The 17,966-nt window shown below is 30.6% G+C and overlaps 1 protein-coding gene across 1 annotated transcript; it reads right to left on the bottom strand.

Annotated features, from left to right (window-relative positions):
- Nucleotides 1-12,636: 12,636 nt before the first annotated feature.
- Nucleotides 12,637-16,389, bottom strand: LOC139866064 (cinnamoyl-CoA reductase 1-like). Its single transcript, XM_071854190.1, has 5 exons — nucleotides 16,006-16,389; nucleotides 15,331-15,485; nucleotides 15,057-15,242; nucleotides 13,869-14,221; nucleotides 12,637-12,995 (listed from the first exon to the last, which is right to left on the bottom strand). Exons 1-5 carry the CDS (start codon nucleotides 16,124-16,126, stop codon nucleotides 12,809-12,811), a joined length of 1,002 nt encoding a protein of 333 aa, XP_071710291.1. The 5' UTR covers nucleotides 16,127-16,389; the 3' UTR covers nucleotides 12,637-12,808.
- Nucleotides 16,390-17,966: the final 1,577 nt, after the last annotated feature.

Here is a 17,966-nt window from a genome sequence, read left to right as displayed (position 1 = left end):
TGCATTAGTAAATTACTAAGCGTAATTAAGCAACCAATAAGTCAAGTAATTGTCATTAGAAAATAACAATTAGTATTACGTAGTCATAATATTCCAATTATGACAAAAGTTTAAAGTGTACAAAGTACATAGCTCGATCTAAACGTCAAGTGACACTAACAGTCATAAAAGCATTCGGGGATCAAGTTAAGTGATTAAGCACTTAATAACACGCTGTAAGGTATTAACGAAAGTAATTTTCATGAAATAAGATCCCAGAGCATAAACTAGCTCAATACGCACATATACGCAGATTCGTGAAAGTATAGAGCACAAAAAATATAAGTCGAAAAAGTCGGGTCGTTACAAATACGATCAAAATCAGTGCGAAGTTGTAAAATGGTCTTTGAATCAAACTCATGTTTAGACTTGAGATGGTGATTTTCTACTTGAAGAGTCCAAATTGTCTTATTTTCTTCTATGAGATGAAACTTTTTCTCTTTAAGACGATTATTCAGTGTCTCTATGTTAAGTCTTTCCTTGTCGAAAGAATATTTTTGACTTTGTAACTCTACTTGAAGTTTTGCTTGAATTTCCTTGTACGACTGAACTTGACTCTCCAAGTCATTCTGAATAGTAGACATTTTCTTTTGTAAGAGCTCCTCCCGTGATTTGATCTTGAAAAGTTGAGATTCTAGCAGAGAAATTTTAGATGTTGTTTTCCTCTGAGCAGTAAGTTCATTCTCCAACTTGAGAATCCGCTTTTTCATCTTATTTTCAATCGTTTCTTTCTGAATTTCTGACTTTCGATAATCTTTATAGATCTTAATTGTACATCCGGTCTTTATATTCTTCTAAATCGGGACCTCTCATCCCACATGTACACAAACTATGTAAATGATTTTGATTTTGATACCATGTTGGTTTTGAAGGTGTAACAGAAGGAGTACTCGTCATTTGAAGCCGTGTAGCGAGAAACAAAACTTAAATTTCTTGCAGAATTAATAAATCACTATGTGAACTTCTGAAAATTTTGTTAAAATTTTTCACGAAAATTGTTAAATTCCGTGCTCCGTTAGTTCTTTCGTTAGAACTTAACTAAGAAAATTAACGGATAGTTCACTCCGTTAGTTCCTTGAAAAATCCTAAAAAATTGAGGGCTGATCCATAACTACTAAAAACCTAGGGGACTAAATGGGAGGATCAACGGTTTAAAAGCTTTAAAAAGGGTTAAATGATAAAGGGGGTTAAGGTTTGAACTATGTTTGATAAATGGTTCAGGGTTTAAGGGAGGTTCAAAGGTTAAACAGGAGGTTCAAGAACACTGGGGGGTCCAAATAGTTTTGGGGGGTTTTAGCAGGTTAAGGGACTAGGTTCAAAGAGGAGACATGTGGGTCCCACCTGAAATAAAGCTCATAATATTTACCAACATTGCCCCCGTCAGTTACTTTTCCTTTTTTGTTTAACAGCTGAAATTTTATTAAACAAGGACTCCTCTCTAGTAAGGCACTAGAGAGGATCCATCAAGCAATTACACAGGCATCAATTGCCAACAGACGCAACGCAAATTACAATTACTTCTACTTTTTAACCAACAAAAAGAAAATTTTCTAATTGAATCAAAAAGAACTTCTTTCTTCATTCTCCGTGTACCAAAGAGCATGATATTCTGATACTTCCAAATGTGCTAAACCAGATAGGCGATTATGACATGTAATCGCACTTTAGAGTTGGCCGAGAGATGGCTTGAATCAAGCCAATCTAACCATCCTTACCAAGAATTACATGAAGGAATATCAACATTAATCCAAATCTTCACTCTCCTTCACAATTCGGATGCAAGCAGGCATTCAAATAGAAGGTGATCAAGGGATCACCTTTAACACACTTGTACGCACCACACCCAGACCCATATAATTCCACTTTTTGGGTAGTTAAATGTAAGAAATCAGTTGCTCAAATGTATATTCGAAGGATTAATTACAATTTTAAGGTACCACTCATACGTTCGATGTCTTCTTCGTTGTTTTCCAGAAATCCGGTAGTCGACGGTGTAGAACGGCGGCGGACAGCGGCTGTAATGGTTTCTAGCTCAAAACATCAAATCAAACTACCATATATAGCAGAAAGCTGTGTGATATACCGATGAACACTTCTCCATATCCAGTTATGCCAAAAACAACTTTAAATTTGCAAAACAAATCGATTTATGCTTCAAAAATTTTGAACAAAAAATTTGCTCAAAAAGGCATTAAATGAACAAATTAGCTTCTGAAAATTGGTACACACTATCACTAGAAAATAAATAAAATTTCTGTGATCTTAGTTTTTGCTAATTCATACTAAATCTTTGAAATTACAAAAAAGCCAATAAAAGTCAAACTCGAGCAAAAACAGGGATTGTGATGATTTTTATGATGAAGATCAATCACGAATTTGATCTGGATCGTGTCGATGTACTACTTTCGCTCTGATACCAATTGAAAAGGTTAGTTTCAGTTGAATTCTTGTTTTAATATGTGTATGTGATCGTATAAGTGCGTATATGTGACGACCAGGAAATTTCTGACAAAATGTAAACTTAATCTTTATATGAATTCGACACGATAAGCAAAGTCTGTAATGTTAAGTCTCAAAATTTTTAACTATTTCATGAAGACATTTAACCTCAGACTGTGCCCGATGATTCACGAACTATTTTTTTAAAAATAAACAAAAAATGAATATATATATATATATATATATATATATATATATATATATATATATATATATATATATATATATATATATATATATATATATATATATATATATATATATAAGTATATATAAGTATATATAATAAGTTGAAATAATGAGGTATAACTTAATCAACTGGAATTGAAAATGTAAAATAATAATAATTAAGTTACAAATAAAATGAATATATGTATAAATATATATATGATATTATTATGAACCAATATATAATTCCTATTAATAATTATTAATATATTGTAATAAAATTTATAAATATTCAATATTCAATAAAAGTTGTTATATAATATATTACATGATTAAAAATTACATAAGTAATAATATATACATAATTGTTGAAGTAATATTATTACTTTCACTATATTTATTAAAATACATAACAATATTAACAATATGATGATATAAATATAAAATTTGACACATACATATTGTTATATTATTATTATTATTATTATTATTATTATTATTATTATTATTATTATTATTATTATTATCATCATATTATTATTTGACACATACATATTGTTATATTATTAATATCATATTAATATTATTATAATTAGTATCAGTATTAATATTAATAATATTATTGTTATAAATCTTATAATTATTATTATCAGAAATATTATTTATTTGTTATTCTTATTTATAAAATTATTATTAATATAATTAGTTTATAATTATTAAGATTATGAATATTATTATCATTATTATTAATTTTATTATTATTATTACTTATATACTTATTATGTGTATTAGTATATATTTATTAATACAAATTAAAATCAGATACATATACATATACCACATACAGTACGTATATACACAGATATATATATATAGATATATATAAAAATACAGTATGAATATATATAGATATAGATAATTACGCATAATAATTAAGAGAAACAAATTCTGTTTCATGTTACTTTCATACTATTTCTGATTTATAAAATTCGTACAAATCAGAATCTTAACACCAGGATGAATCCAATTTTCTGTTAGCAATCTCATTCAAGTTTTATTTTTTATTTTATTTTTGTACCTGGTGATTGAACCTGTCGACTTTATTGGGTCATAAAACAATCGACTCCAGTTGTAATTGGAATCATACCACCTCACATTATCATTATTAAATCACAGAAGTCACTAACAACTCCTAAAGGGATCGAATTTAAATCAAAATATTGAAGAACACCGCTAGAACTCTGTTTCTGTTTCCTTTTTTCAAAATAAATGATTTCGAATTAGATTTCAAAAATTACAAATGCAGTTAGGTTAGGAATTAACTAGTCAATCTTTCTGCAAAATCTTAAGTCTCAATTCCTCGTAACGAAGTTGAATTTTGGAGTCAAACTTAATTTTTCAAAAGTCAAACGAATTGATCTTGGCAAAAATTCGAGTTCATTATTATGTTTTAAGTTAAATTGATGATGGGGAAAGTTTCCAGGAACAATTTAAAACTTATTTCATTTAGAAGTCGTGGTCTAAAACATATCTGAATTCGAAATTGATGTTTGAGTTTTTATTAAGTATGTTAACTGTTTTATTTTCTTGTTTGATTTTTCTGGTATCTGTTAATGAATATAAATGGTTATCAAATGATGTGTTTCATTTGAAAGTCCTAAAAATTAGTTATGCAAAGGGTTGCTAACTAGGATCGACCCCTGGTCTGGTCAAATGGATTTTTGAGGTGAAGAAGAAAGGGAACCTGTTAGTATGGCGTTAAATATAATTCAAACCCAATGTATTTGAGAAAAAGAAAGGACAGAAGGATGGTTAAGCAATAGGTTATGGAATGAGAGGTCGCGGGTTCGAGTCCCGTCTTAGGCACTTCTTTTTTAACAAATCCTTTTGAAGGTAGTTTTTTTTTAATTATTAATATTATTATTATTATTATCATCATTATTATTATTATTATTATCATCATCATCATCATTATTATTATTATTATTATTATTATTGTTGTAATCATTATTATTATTAATTATTATTATTAATTATTATTATTATTACAAGTATTATAATCATTATTATTATTACCAATGTATGTATTATTATTATAATTATGATTAGAATTATTATTGTTATGATTATTATTATGAAAATAATAAAAGTTATTATTATCTTCCTTAATATTAATACTAGTATCATTTTATAGATATTAGTAATATTAATCTAATTATAACTAATACTATTATTATTATTATTATTATTATTATTATTATTATTATTATTATTATTATTATTATTATTATTATTATTATTATTATTATTATTATTATTATTATTAATATCATTATAAGTATTGTTATCAAAAAGTATTATTTTTATAATTAGTAAACTTTCATCTTTATTAAAAACTGTTATTTTTATCAATATTATTATTGATATAAGTATTATTATAATTATTAATATCATTATTTTCATCACTAATGGAATCATAAACATTGTTATCATTATTATTAATATTAAGTATTATCATTAGTAGCATTTTTATCATTTCAAATATTATCTAAGTGTTACTAAAAAATACTGTTTTAACAAACAAACGATATATATAAATAAAAATGTATTTAGTACATATAACATAACAAAATATATTTTTATATATAAAATGAATATATAATAAAAAATATAAGTTATTGATATAAAAAGGTATATCACTAATAATAATAATAATAATAATAATAATAATAATAATAATAATAATAATAATAATAATAATAATAATATATATATTTGTTCGATTACAAGTATATGTTTTAATATATATATATATATGAATATTATAGGTTCGTGAATCCGAGGCCAACCTAGCATTGTTCAGTTCCGTCGTATGCATATTTTACTACAAAATATCGTATTGTGAGTTTCATTTGCTCCCTTTTTAAATGCTTTTGCAATATATATTTTTGGGACTGAGAATACATGCGCTTTTATAAATGTTTGATGAAATAGACACAAGTAATCGAAACTACATTATATGGTTGGATTATTAAACCGAATATCGCCCTTCAAGTCTGGTAACCTAAGAATTAGGGAAATGGCCCCTAATTGATGCGAATCCTAAAGATAGATCTATGGACCTTGACAAGTCCCATTCGGGGTACGAATGCTTTAGTACTTCGAGATTATAATTATACAGACGAGAGGTTCTGTTTGGGGATATTCTATGCATTAAAGTTAATGTCGGTTACTAGGTGTTCAATCCATACGAATAATGATTTTTATCTCTATGCCGTGCGAAATGCCTGATATGAGATTATATTTATGAGAAATGATAATGAAAATCTTGTGGGCTATTAAAATGATGAAAATGAACGATTATGATAAACTAATGAACTCACCAATCTTTTGATTGACACTTTAAAGCATGTTTATTCTCAGGTATGAAAGAAATCTTCCGCTGTGCATTTGCTCATTTTAGAGATATTACTTGGAGTCATTCATGACATATTTCAAAAGACGTTGCATTCGAGTCGTCGAGTTCATCAAGATTAATATTAAGTCATTCATAGTTTGGATATATTATGAAAGGAGATGCATATCTGTCAACTTTCGATGTGATGAAAGTTTGTCTTTTAAAAATAAATGCAATATTTGTAAAATGTATCATATAGAGGTCAGAACCTCGCAATGAAACCAAATGTTGAAGACTTCGTCCAGATGGATTAGGTCGGGACACTACAGTATATGTATGTATTGATATGTATATCAATGTATGAGTGATGAAGATGATGATGTAATGAAGTTTAAGATTAGGTACAGTAGCAGTAGTAATGAAGATGAATACAATTCAAAGTGTCAAATTTTATTAAGTGTAATGGTTACATGTGTGAGTGAGTTGGTAAGGGGTGTGTGTGTGTGTCAAGGTGAAGGGGAAGGAGTTTGTTATGAAGGTTAAGGGTGTAAGTGAGGAGATGGTGAGTATTTAATTTATATCATATACTCACCATGTACAATAAGGGAACAACTAGGATGCAATACAACAAATCATATCTATAAAATGGACTTAACAATGATGATGCACGCATATAAATTGATGATACATGCACATTAAATGATAATATTAGTATATTAATTATTATAACATAATGGAGACCCAGCATTCGCGGGGAAACTCGTGAAGTCGACCGTTAGTAAGTAAATAGGGACCAATCATGTATGGATCCAGGTTTATGACGAGATTTCTTAATTAGGTTCGGGGTCGGGATTACCTACCCGACCCTTATCCGGCCCGTTGCCATCCCTAATTTACCCCTTTGTGATTGTTCCAAAATGTCACAAAAAAACGAATATTAATTACACGGATAGTCCCTACATTTTGTATGAAATTATAATCTGAGTTCCTAAACCTTTTATTTGCACTGGTAGTCCTCATAGTTTACATTTTTTGCTTGGACAGTCCCTCCCGACCGTTGAAATTTTTTGTTATTTCGACTCATCTGCTAATTACGTGAGGGTGAATTTTTTTCATTTTCTTTACCATCGGGTACGGGTTTTTGCCATCCTTAATTAGGATACAGTGGGAGTGAAAACAAAAATGAAAAGGAAGGGAGCTTATAAATTGTAGAGAGAAACACATGAGAACGTTCAAAAGTTATTCTAAAGTTGGCTATGATAGAATATGATGCACCATCTTCGATTGCAACACATCTCATACTTACCTCATAGGAGTTACACATACGCATACATGGAGAGTATGTCGTACAAACATAGTTACATCCATATATCTCTTTTAACAGTTAATTTTATTAAAACTTGAATAAATCCTAGCGAGCAACTAGGAATGGCACAAAATTAATATTATTTTAAGCAATAAACATTTCAATTTACATTTTTCTTGTCTCTACTACTTACATGCATATTAATGATATGCGTAATATCCAATCTCCCTACATACAATTTTCAACGTGATATATGAACACATGCTTTAGAAGACACGCCTACTTCTAAACTTAAATCTAGCATACTCATTTGCCTTGGCAATCCAAGCTCGAAACGCATTCCGATCATAAACATCAAATCCATTGGTTAACTCACCTCGTTGCACTTTTCGAGCTCGGATCCTTTTAGATCTTCGTGTCAACCACATAATGAGGTCGCGTTAAGGAGTTCTCGAGAGGGATCAACTCTGACCAAGCTAATTATACAATCGTGTACCTACTGATAAATAAACTCGAGTGGGCTTGTTTCCTAGTGAAGACCATAACCCTGAATCAGCAATCGTGTATCTATTTCATGGCAAGTGTTTTTGTACTATGGGTATAAACGAGTTGAGTCGAGCCCTAAATTGACAGGCTCGAGCTCGGTTTGTTTAAAATTTAAAGAGCTTGACTTCGAATCATTTGAAATTTAAAACTCGAGTTTAGCTCGTCTATGCTCGTTAATCAATGATAATGTGTTTTATTGTTGTTATGTTATTTAATTATGATACTATATTTTTGCGTAAATATTAACCGTATAAATAAAATTTGCTATTATTGATTATATATATATATATATATATATATATATATATATATATATATATATATATATATATATATATATATATAATAGTTAATTGTGTAATTATATGATAGATATAATTACAAAAAACTAAAACTAACTAACATAAATAAAAAAAACTCGTTTGAACTCGAGAACGCGTTCGAAATCATTATAAGAAACTCAAGCTCGAGGTTATTTACTAAACGATCTTCAATATATGTTAAAACTCGAGTCAATTTCACTTAAGCTCGGCTCAAGTCGAAATTTTAAAGAACCGAGCTTGAATAGTTCACGAGTAGCTCAACTCATTTTCATGACCTTGCGAGCTTGTAATAATGAGAACCCTATGCTATTAGAATATAAATATGGTCCAGCCCGCATGTATGTATGGGTTCGGTCATTTAGGTTTAGTATTAAGGTTGATGTAGAATAATAGAAACCCCCGTAGGTATTATGATTACATTGAACGATATTTATAGAGTACAAATACATCCACCCTAATACTAAACTTAAATGGACCGAGCTCATGCATACAATCGGGCTGGACCATATTTATATTCTAATATATGCAAGTACACATATTTTTAATAAAGGTAAAAGTATTATAGGAATTAATAAAAGAGAAAGCTATAATTATACAGTAATAATTTAATTAATCACTAGTTTAATACTTGCGACTTCGCATATTATGAAGCTAAAACTACTTTATATTTGATCATTTTAAGTTGCTTAACGCCAATAATCAGTTAAGTTGTACATTACCAAATTATACTGTATATACCAAACTTTGATAGTAATTAACTAATACACTAAATGAGATTAGATTTTCTGTTCATGATGACAATATAAAAAATACTCTCAACTTTGGGGTATTTTGATGTACTTTTTTTAATTATACTTTTATTCAGAGTAGCCTCCCCTAAGGCCTAAATAAAGATCAAATTTCAATTGTACTTTTTGCCCAAATAATTATAAGTCTCTCTCTATGACCAAGTCTCAAATGTATTACTATGTCCAAAAAAATTGTAAATTAGGCGGCCCATTTGTTCAAGACTAATATTATTGACAAACAGTCAATTGTCACTTTAAAAAATAGTTTAAAAATTATAAATATAATATGTATTTATCGAGTAAGTCACCCTCATCTCTCAATTCTGGCTCCGCCTCTGCTTTTATTACTTTCATTTTATCATTCTTTTTACTCATTTATTTTTTAAACATTTAGTAGCCCGATCGTTAACTGTTTTTTACCATTCAATCAACCGAACGTTAACCGGCCCGTTAACCTTTTTTTACTAACCAAAACTATCCCACAGCGAAGCGCGGGCTCTCTATCTTCGTTTTACCACTAATGGCAAAACTTAGGTGTCCGGTATAGTTGCCCATAATATGTAGATAGCTATACCCATAATATGTAGATAGTTTTGAATTGACATATTCATCAATATATTTGTCATCTCGAAATGAAAAATTAAAGTATATATATATATATATATATATATATATATATATATATATATATATATATATATATATATATAGGGTGAGGATCCATGGAGAACTAGAGGGTGCAGAGAACCGAAAGAACCAGTAGACTGGCCTTCATCTTGTTGCAGCCCGACCTTCATCTGCGTGCAGACTGACTCAATCTGCGTGCAGACTGACTCAATCTGCGTGCAGATTGACCTTCATCTGCGTGCAGATTGACTCAATTTGCGTGCAGATTGACTCAATCTGCGTGCAGATTCAGCTTATTTTGTGTGCAGATTGATCGAACAGGTGGAATCAACATATGGCCTTCAATCTGTGTACAGATTGAACTCAATCTGTATACAGATTTAGTTCACCTACAAAATTCACCTACTCAATCGAATGTGCAGATTCTTAAATCAATCGAATTAATGTTTGAAATTGATGTTACCTTGTTCCAATAGCAGCGAGTAGAAGATTTTGTGAAGGATTCAAGGTGTGAAAACAACTGAATCGTAAAAATCAAAGTTGGAGTTCATCTTCATCATTCTTTCACTGTTCATCATGAAATTGAGGAATTCGATGATGATTTGGAGTATAATCCTTCAAAGAAGTTGATAATCGCTGCGTTAGGATCTTGTTTCAATCGATTTTAACTTTCAATTTTCTTGATTTTGATGTCTGGTAAAATTAGGTCGTGGTTCGCTGGGTTCTCTCCCATGGAGAGTTCGCCCAGGATCCTTTGACTATATATATATATATATATATATATATATATATATATATATATATATATATATATAGTGATCCCCTAAGAACATTCTCACATGTTAAATAAAATGAGAACAAGGATACAATAGTAATTTGGCATCTTCTAATTTTAAGGATTTCCATATTTCACGTAATCCATATTCCATATTCCATACCTTGTTGATTTCAAAAGGAGTTATCACCAGTTATATAAATTATTAATTTTTATGTTTTATCTACATTGCTTTATATAAGATTCTAATTCTAATTTAATTTCAATAGAAAATTTATTTCAGTATATCAAACGACTTATTTTCTGAATTCATATTATTTTTGTTGTTATTTCATCCTCAACCCAATAATTATGGATGCAAAGTAAACATGCCATTAACAGCTTACACCAATCACTAGGGATGGCAATAGATCGGATATGGATCGGGTGATGTCATATCCATATCCATATCCATTTAATTTTTGTGCATCCATATTCATATCCATATTCATTTAGTTTCAGGTCATCCGTCCATATCCATATCCATTGGATTAAGCGGGTTAATGGATATTCAATGGATATTAAAAAAATAAAAAAAAATATTATAATATTTTCTAATATGCGATTAAAATGAAAACGTAGTATAGAAAAAATTAATATAACATGATATTAAAAATTCTATCTATAAAAGTGTGTTCTTTGTGGAAGATATAACAAAATTTGTTAAATTTATTATAAGACACGGATTATAAAAATTAAATATGATATTTGTAAGTTTACTTTGTTAGATATACATGTTTATTGTAATATATTATAGTTATTTCATTATATGGTTGAAAGCAATACGTATATCTAACGGTAAATAAGCTGTAATAGTAAATATATAAGCATATATCTATATTTATGTAATTGTATACGTATTTCGGGTGGTAATAGATATATCCATGGATGAAACTTTGCATCTATATCCATTTAAGTTCATCCATATCCGTATCCATATCCATTTAGGTTCATCCATATCCATCATGAAGCGGGTGGATCGGGTGGATATCCACTGGATCGGGTGACCATTGCCATCCCTACCAATCACTACAACATGCAACAATTAGTTACGGATACATACATATTAAATGAATCATCGCCGAAGTAAATAAGGATGCATCGATTGATGAGATTTTATGATCTACACGGTTGTGAATATTTTATTTTCCAGAATCTTACGGATGCAATTCTATCCATCACAATTATTGGATACACTAAAATAGGAGTATACGTTTGAATACAGTGAATGGATGCATTAGTAGTCTCATTAGTGATTGAATCGTTAAAGGTTGCATCCTCATTTTTAATTGTTAAAGGTGGATAAAAAAAAGTTTAAAACAAATAGTGATTTATATGAATGAATGATACGAAGCAGATGTAATCATGGAAATTAACCATAGATAATGAAGAAACAGTAAGAGAGAGAAGCAGTTATTGAGATAAGTACGAATTATAGATGAGAAATTTAAGGGACGACATTTCCCATATATGCCCTTTTCAATTTTTGTTAATTTTAATTATCCTTAAAATTTCATAACCATTGATTAACCATATGAATGGTTCAGATGTGTTCTCATCATTTATATAAATGAGAATGTTCTCATTTGAGTACTCCTATATATATATATATATATTTTGGTATGATGGAGACAAATCTTAATGTGAGTAAATTCTAATCATTAAATGTTGTTTAGAGCAAAGGACTGAAAATCTGTGTCAGTGGTTCGAATTCACTTCTAAGCGGGCCAAGGGTCTAAAGACCGGGAGCGAGCTGGATTTTGAAATGAAAACACAAGAGTAAGTTAAAAAATGTGAGCGCTCTTGCACTATATGGTTTTTTGCGCCACCCTGTCTTGCTGGAGGCCAGATTTCGAAAAGAAAGAACAAAAAGCTGTTTCTTTTAATATTATCCAATGGCTGAGGATGTCTATAGATGGAGATTTTTGAAAAAATCTAAACTAAACTATTGCTTTCTTTAAATGGAAGAGAAGGTAATTTATTTGGGCCCATATCGTTTGATCCATAATTTTTGAGTAGTAGACAACCCAAATTGTAAAAGGCCCATTAATAACTAATTATTAGCCCAAACGTTCCCACCTTTTGATCACTTACTTTCTAAATTGCAACTTCAAAGTTAATGGGAAGTGATATTATAATAATCGCGTTGCACAAAATACTTATAGATGGTTGCATGATACAGAAAGTCCATCTTACACAATTGCAAGTAACTCGTCAATTCATGGAACATTATGTGTGTTTTTACCAAATGAGATACATAAAATATAGATATGATTGAGAGACTTTGGTGTGTGAAAATTACTAGGATTGGATACGAACGTGCTCGTCGGTCTGGGCTGGTTGCACAGGAAGGTGACCCTTCTCTTGTAAACTCTTGACAGTCTCATATAACGACGTTTTTACGGGCGTAAACTCAAGACCCAAGTCTTTCAGTTTTTGATTTGAGAATTTGTACGGCTTTGCTCTTGGCTTCGACTCATCTTTACATCTGCAAATTCAAGTTTCAACTCGGCCCATTTATCATTCTTAATTATGTCGTTTACAATAATAAAAGAAGCAAACAATAAAAGTTACTACCTCCGTCCCTATATTATTGTCCACTTTTTCATTTTGGGATGTCCCAAATTAATTGTCCACTTCCATAAATAGAAAGGAAAGAAGATATTTTATTGGTGGATCTGGAGAGAAAAGATATTTTATTGGTGGAGAAATGAAGTTAGTGGGATTTCCTAAAACTGTGTGTTTTTTGTCTGGTGACAATAAATATGGGACGGAGGGAGTTTACATTACATGTAATTACATGTAAACTAATACAAATCCATATAAATTAGTGTAGTTGGTAACTGGGCCCCAGATACCCATGACGAGGGGCCATGTAGTGCTCTGAAAGGGATATTGTGGTTGGTGACAATATTTTTAGTCCACAGAATGACAGAATGTGGAAATTCTATACTGTATCTTATATGCTTTTATAAAATATTATAATCATATTCCATATAACATAAATAAAAATATTTAAAGTCAAAGTTAAACAATATAAACTTTTAAAATTTAAACCTAAGACACTTATAATGGGGACATAACTAAAACATCTTTGACTTCTTTTGTTAGGAAGACTAGCGGAATTTTTCGAAATGAAAGTACCACTATTTGACACGGGGTTGATAAAATAGCCAGCCAACCAACCAACCAACCAACCAACCAACCTGTAAACTAGTAGTTTGGTTAATAAAGAGAAGGAAACCGACCTAGAGAGTATTGCTTTTGTTAAATGTTTGTGTGGTCTTACTGGACTCTTTATAAGTTTGACACAAATATAACATTCATAAGTTATGAAATAAGGTAAGTCGAATTTGCATACTTGGTAGGAATTGGGTATTCGGGGAAATATTTAGCCAAGATTTCGACAACTTCTCCGCGATGAAGCACACTTTCGGCACATAGGTACCGACCAGAAGCAGGAGGAGTCTCGAATAGTAAGATATGCGCTAATGCCACATCTCGTACATGGACATACGCTTGGACTGAATTTGCATAGGTCTTAGTTGACCCTGTAAGGTACTTTAGTATATGAATAATGCTAGCGTTGATAGTTGGTTGCAACAATGGTCCCAATACCAAAACTGGGTTAACCGCGACTAGGTCAACTCCTCTTGCCTTAGCCTCGTCCCATGCTGCTTGCTCTGCCACTGCCTTTCCATAGCAATACCAGTTCTGTAATATTCATATTATGCAAATTAAAGTAATTAGTTACGATATAAATTTGTATTTGTTTTTATGTTAAATGAGTGAATTGGTTAATTAACATACACATTTTAAATTATATTCTAGTTGAAAATTTAACTTCTAAATTTTATTATATCTGTGAGTTAATAACAAATGCTGATATCTAAGTAAAATATGATTTCATTAAAAGTTTACTTTTTTATGTATGTATTTACAAATTTTAAAATTAATAATATTACGAATTTGTTAAATGCACCTTAACGTGTTATATGGGTACATGTTACAAAAACAATACTTGTAGTTTATAATATTTTTATTAATATAATACTATTATTAATTAATATGATACTATTGATTTAATATTAAATATAATCCACCAAGATGAATGATGATGGAGTAGTTTACAAGGTTTAGTTGGTAACTTTATATAGTGAAAGATAACCCACTAACTGAAGAAAAAGACGTTTCGTCACTTTCTATAGTTGTTATTAACTTTTGTAACATTATTATCAATAAATTGTCAAATTTTTGCGTCTAATATTCTAATACCTTTGAGTTTCTAGAGGATTATGACCACTTTTTATGCCTCGTGAATAAACAACTTCACGTTTTAGTCTCTATGTGAACCCAAGTCAAAATAACGTCTATACATAAGCTTTCGTGAAGTTGAAGTTCAAACATTTAATAAAAGTATATTATGAATCATGCAGATGGGATGATGTATAAGTTACACCAAATAATGTGAAAATGCAAATAATATGATGTCATTGTCCCCAAACACTTAGGAGTTAGTATAAAGAAAACTAAAAGTGATCAAACAAACCTTTGTGTTCTTGCAAAATTCAAGATCACTCCAACAACTTTCATCAACAACATAATCAGGACTCCGGTTAGGATCCATATATACGGCTCCTATCGATGACGTGAATACAACACGTCGCACTTTAGCTTCAGCTGCAGCTACTATTACATTCCTTGTTCCAATCACAGCCGGCTCCACCATTTGTTCCTAGTAGTTGATAATAAACATTCGACTAATTAGTCTCGAAACGTTTATTGTTTGATTAAATATTGTTCATTGAGGATTAAGTTCATACAGGATCATCGGTCACCGGAGAAGCAGTGTGGAAAACACCATCACAACCGTTTATGGCTTCACGTAAGCTCTCAAAATCGAGAAGATCGGCTTTGCATAAAGTTAGTCTCTCTTTTGCTCCTTCGAGCTCTCTTAAATGATTATTCTTTTGATCCTCTACATAATAACAGGACATCATGTATGTAAGCAAACCTAGTATTCAAGACAAAGTCATGACTTGATATATATGTACGCTTCTAACTTTTTTTCGAATTAGCGAGAAAAAACCCTATGAACAAGCACATTGGCTCCCCATAGAAAGTAAACCTGCGAGGTAGCGGGTGAATTGCGCATTATGCGCACCCTCTAATCACACTCCCTTCCTGAACGATTTGGGCCGGAATCGAACTCGAGTGGTGTAATTATTGGCAACTCGGTGGCCACTGTGGTTCACTACAAACATTTTTCATTAGACAAATTTCACTCTCTTTATATTATGATGGTTGGGGTTCCAAAAGGAAAAAGTCTCACGTTCTAACTAGTGAAAGGGATGGAAACGATATACGGGTAAATCTGAGTAAAAAACTTGTGTTGAATCGGGATAACTTTATTCATTTACACATATTGTTATTTGTTACGGACTATTAAGTCTGTTTAATTAGTTGTGTACGAATTAGGAACTCTTAATTAATTTTACCTGGATTTCTAATGGTTCCTCTAACGATGTAGCCTTTCTCTAGGAGCAACTTGACCATCCATGAGGCGATGAATCCGCCGGCGCCGGTGACACAAATGGTTTGATTAGATACCGGAGACATGATGGTATAAAACGTCTACTAGTGCTTTAGTTTGTTTTGTTATCTAAAAAATGTGAATGAAAATATATATATATATTTATAAGTAAATAGGGGCTTCACCTACCGTCTGCTTTGGCCTACCATCTTTTTTCTGGGATACGCGCAAAGTGGGTGATCTTAAATACAAGAATTTGGTTCAAGCGATTATACGCAGTTTATTCAATTAATTTGGATTACAAAAGACAGGTATTGATATCTCGGTTACCTCCTACGGAGTATTATTTAGGAATACAAGTCCTTTGCCAAAACCAATTATATCAGACTTATATAGTAATAAATAATTGTAATTGTAATTGTAATTGTAATAGGAATACTAAATCAACCAGATAGATATCTACACTCCCTTTTAAGTGAGGGTGTAAAGATCTCGAACACCCAACTTGTAACATATATAGGAAAACGAAAACGATCCGCTCCTAAGGCTTTAGTAAATATGTCAGCACGTTGCAACTCTGTTTTGATTCAACATGGTTAAATTTCACTATTGTTTACGCGTTCTCGAAAGAAATAACAGTCCATTTCGACATGCTTCTTTCTTTCATCATAAACTGGATTTGCATCTATGTGACTAGCAGCATCATTGTCACACATTAAAGGAGTAGCAACCGCCCATGTTGCATCAAAATCTTCTAACAACAATCTTAACCATATTACCTCACAAATTGTGTGGTCATAGCACGATATTCGGCTTTAGCTGATGATCGTGACACAATACTTTGTTTCTTAGTTCTTCATTATATGGGCGCCCCATCAAGGCTTATATAATGACATGTATTTGCCTCTTTGTGGTAGGACAACTTAACCAACTAGCATCACAACAAACTATGAGATTCAAATATCCGGTCGAAGGGAAAAGAAACCTTGCTCCGGGGTTGTTTTCAAATAACGTAATACACGTGTAGCAGGATCCATATGACTTTTGCGTAATACACTCTTGCATACCGCAGTCCTCTAAGATATCTAGTGTGCACTTGTGGTGGCTAATTAGAATGCCTCCAGTTGAACGAGCAACCTGGATGCCAAGAAAATACTTCAATGGTCCTAAATTCATAATACTAAACTTCTTATGCAAACATCGATTGAGTCGATATATACTAAGGCTACTATATGAGTCGATCCTTATATTAATACAAACATCGAATGATCTGCCTTCGATTGTGAGAAACCTATAGCTAGCAAAGATTCAAAGAATTGGTAAGTTTTGATACTAACAAGTAAAAGTGACCCGCGCTGTGACGACCCGGAAATTTTTGACCAAATTTAAACTTAACATTTATATGTTACCGACACGATAAGCAAAGTCTGTATGTTGAGTCTCGAAAACTTTGGGAACTATGTTCATATATTCGATTGATCTTTTGATTATTCCCGACGATTCACGAACAAATAGGTATATAGTATATATATATATATATATATATATATATATATATATATATATATATATATATATATATATATATATATATATATATATATATACACAAATATCAATATAAATATATATATGACATCTATATCCAATTAAGATTACATGTAAATTGTAAAATTCATAAAATATATAAATACTAAATAATCTATACATTAGATAACTAGTAAAATGATATAATTAATAAATTGTAATAATAATATATTAAATATAATTACAAGTTAGAAATAAATGTTATAGTAATATTATTATTTTTTAGTATTAATATCAAAATTAGTATTATCAATATAACATACAAACATGATGAAATGTCCCGTTCATATTGATTATAAACGTTCCATATTAATTGATTTCGTTGCGAGGTATTGACCT

The sequence above is a fragment of the Rutidosis leptorrhynchoides genome, chromosome 9 (assembly GCF_046630445.1).
Source record: "Rutidosis leptorrhynchoides isolate AG116_Rl617_1_P2 chromosome 9, CSIRO_AGI_Rlap_v1, whole genome shotgun sequence".
Classification (NCBI taxonomy): Eukaryota; Viridiplantae; Streptophyta; class Magnoliopsida; order Asterales; family Asteraceae; genus Rutidosis; species Rutidosis leptorrhynchoides.
This window is presented reverse-complemented; position numbering and strand designations above follow the sequence as displayed.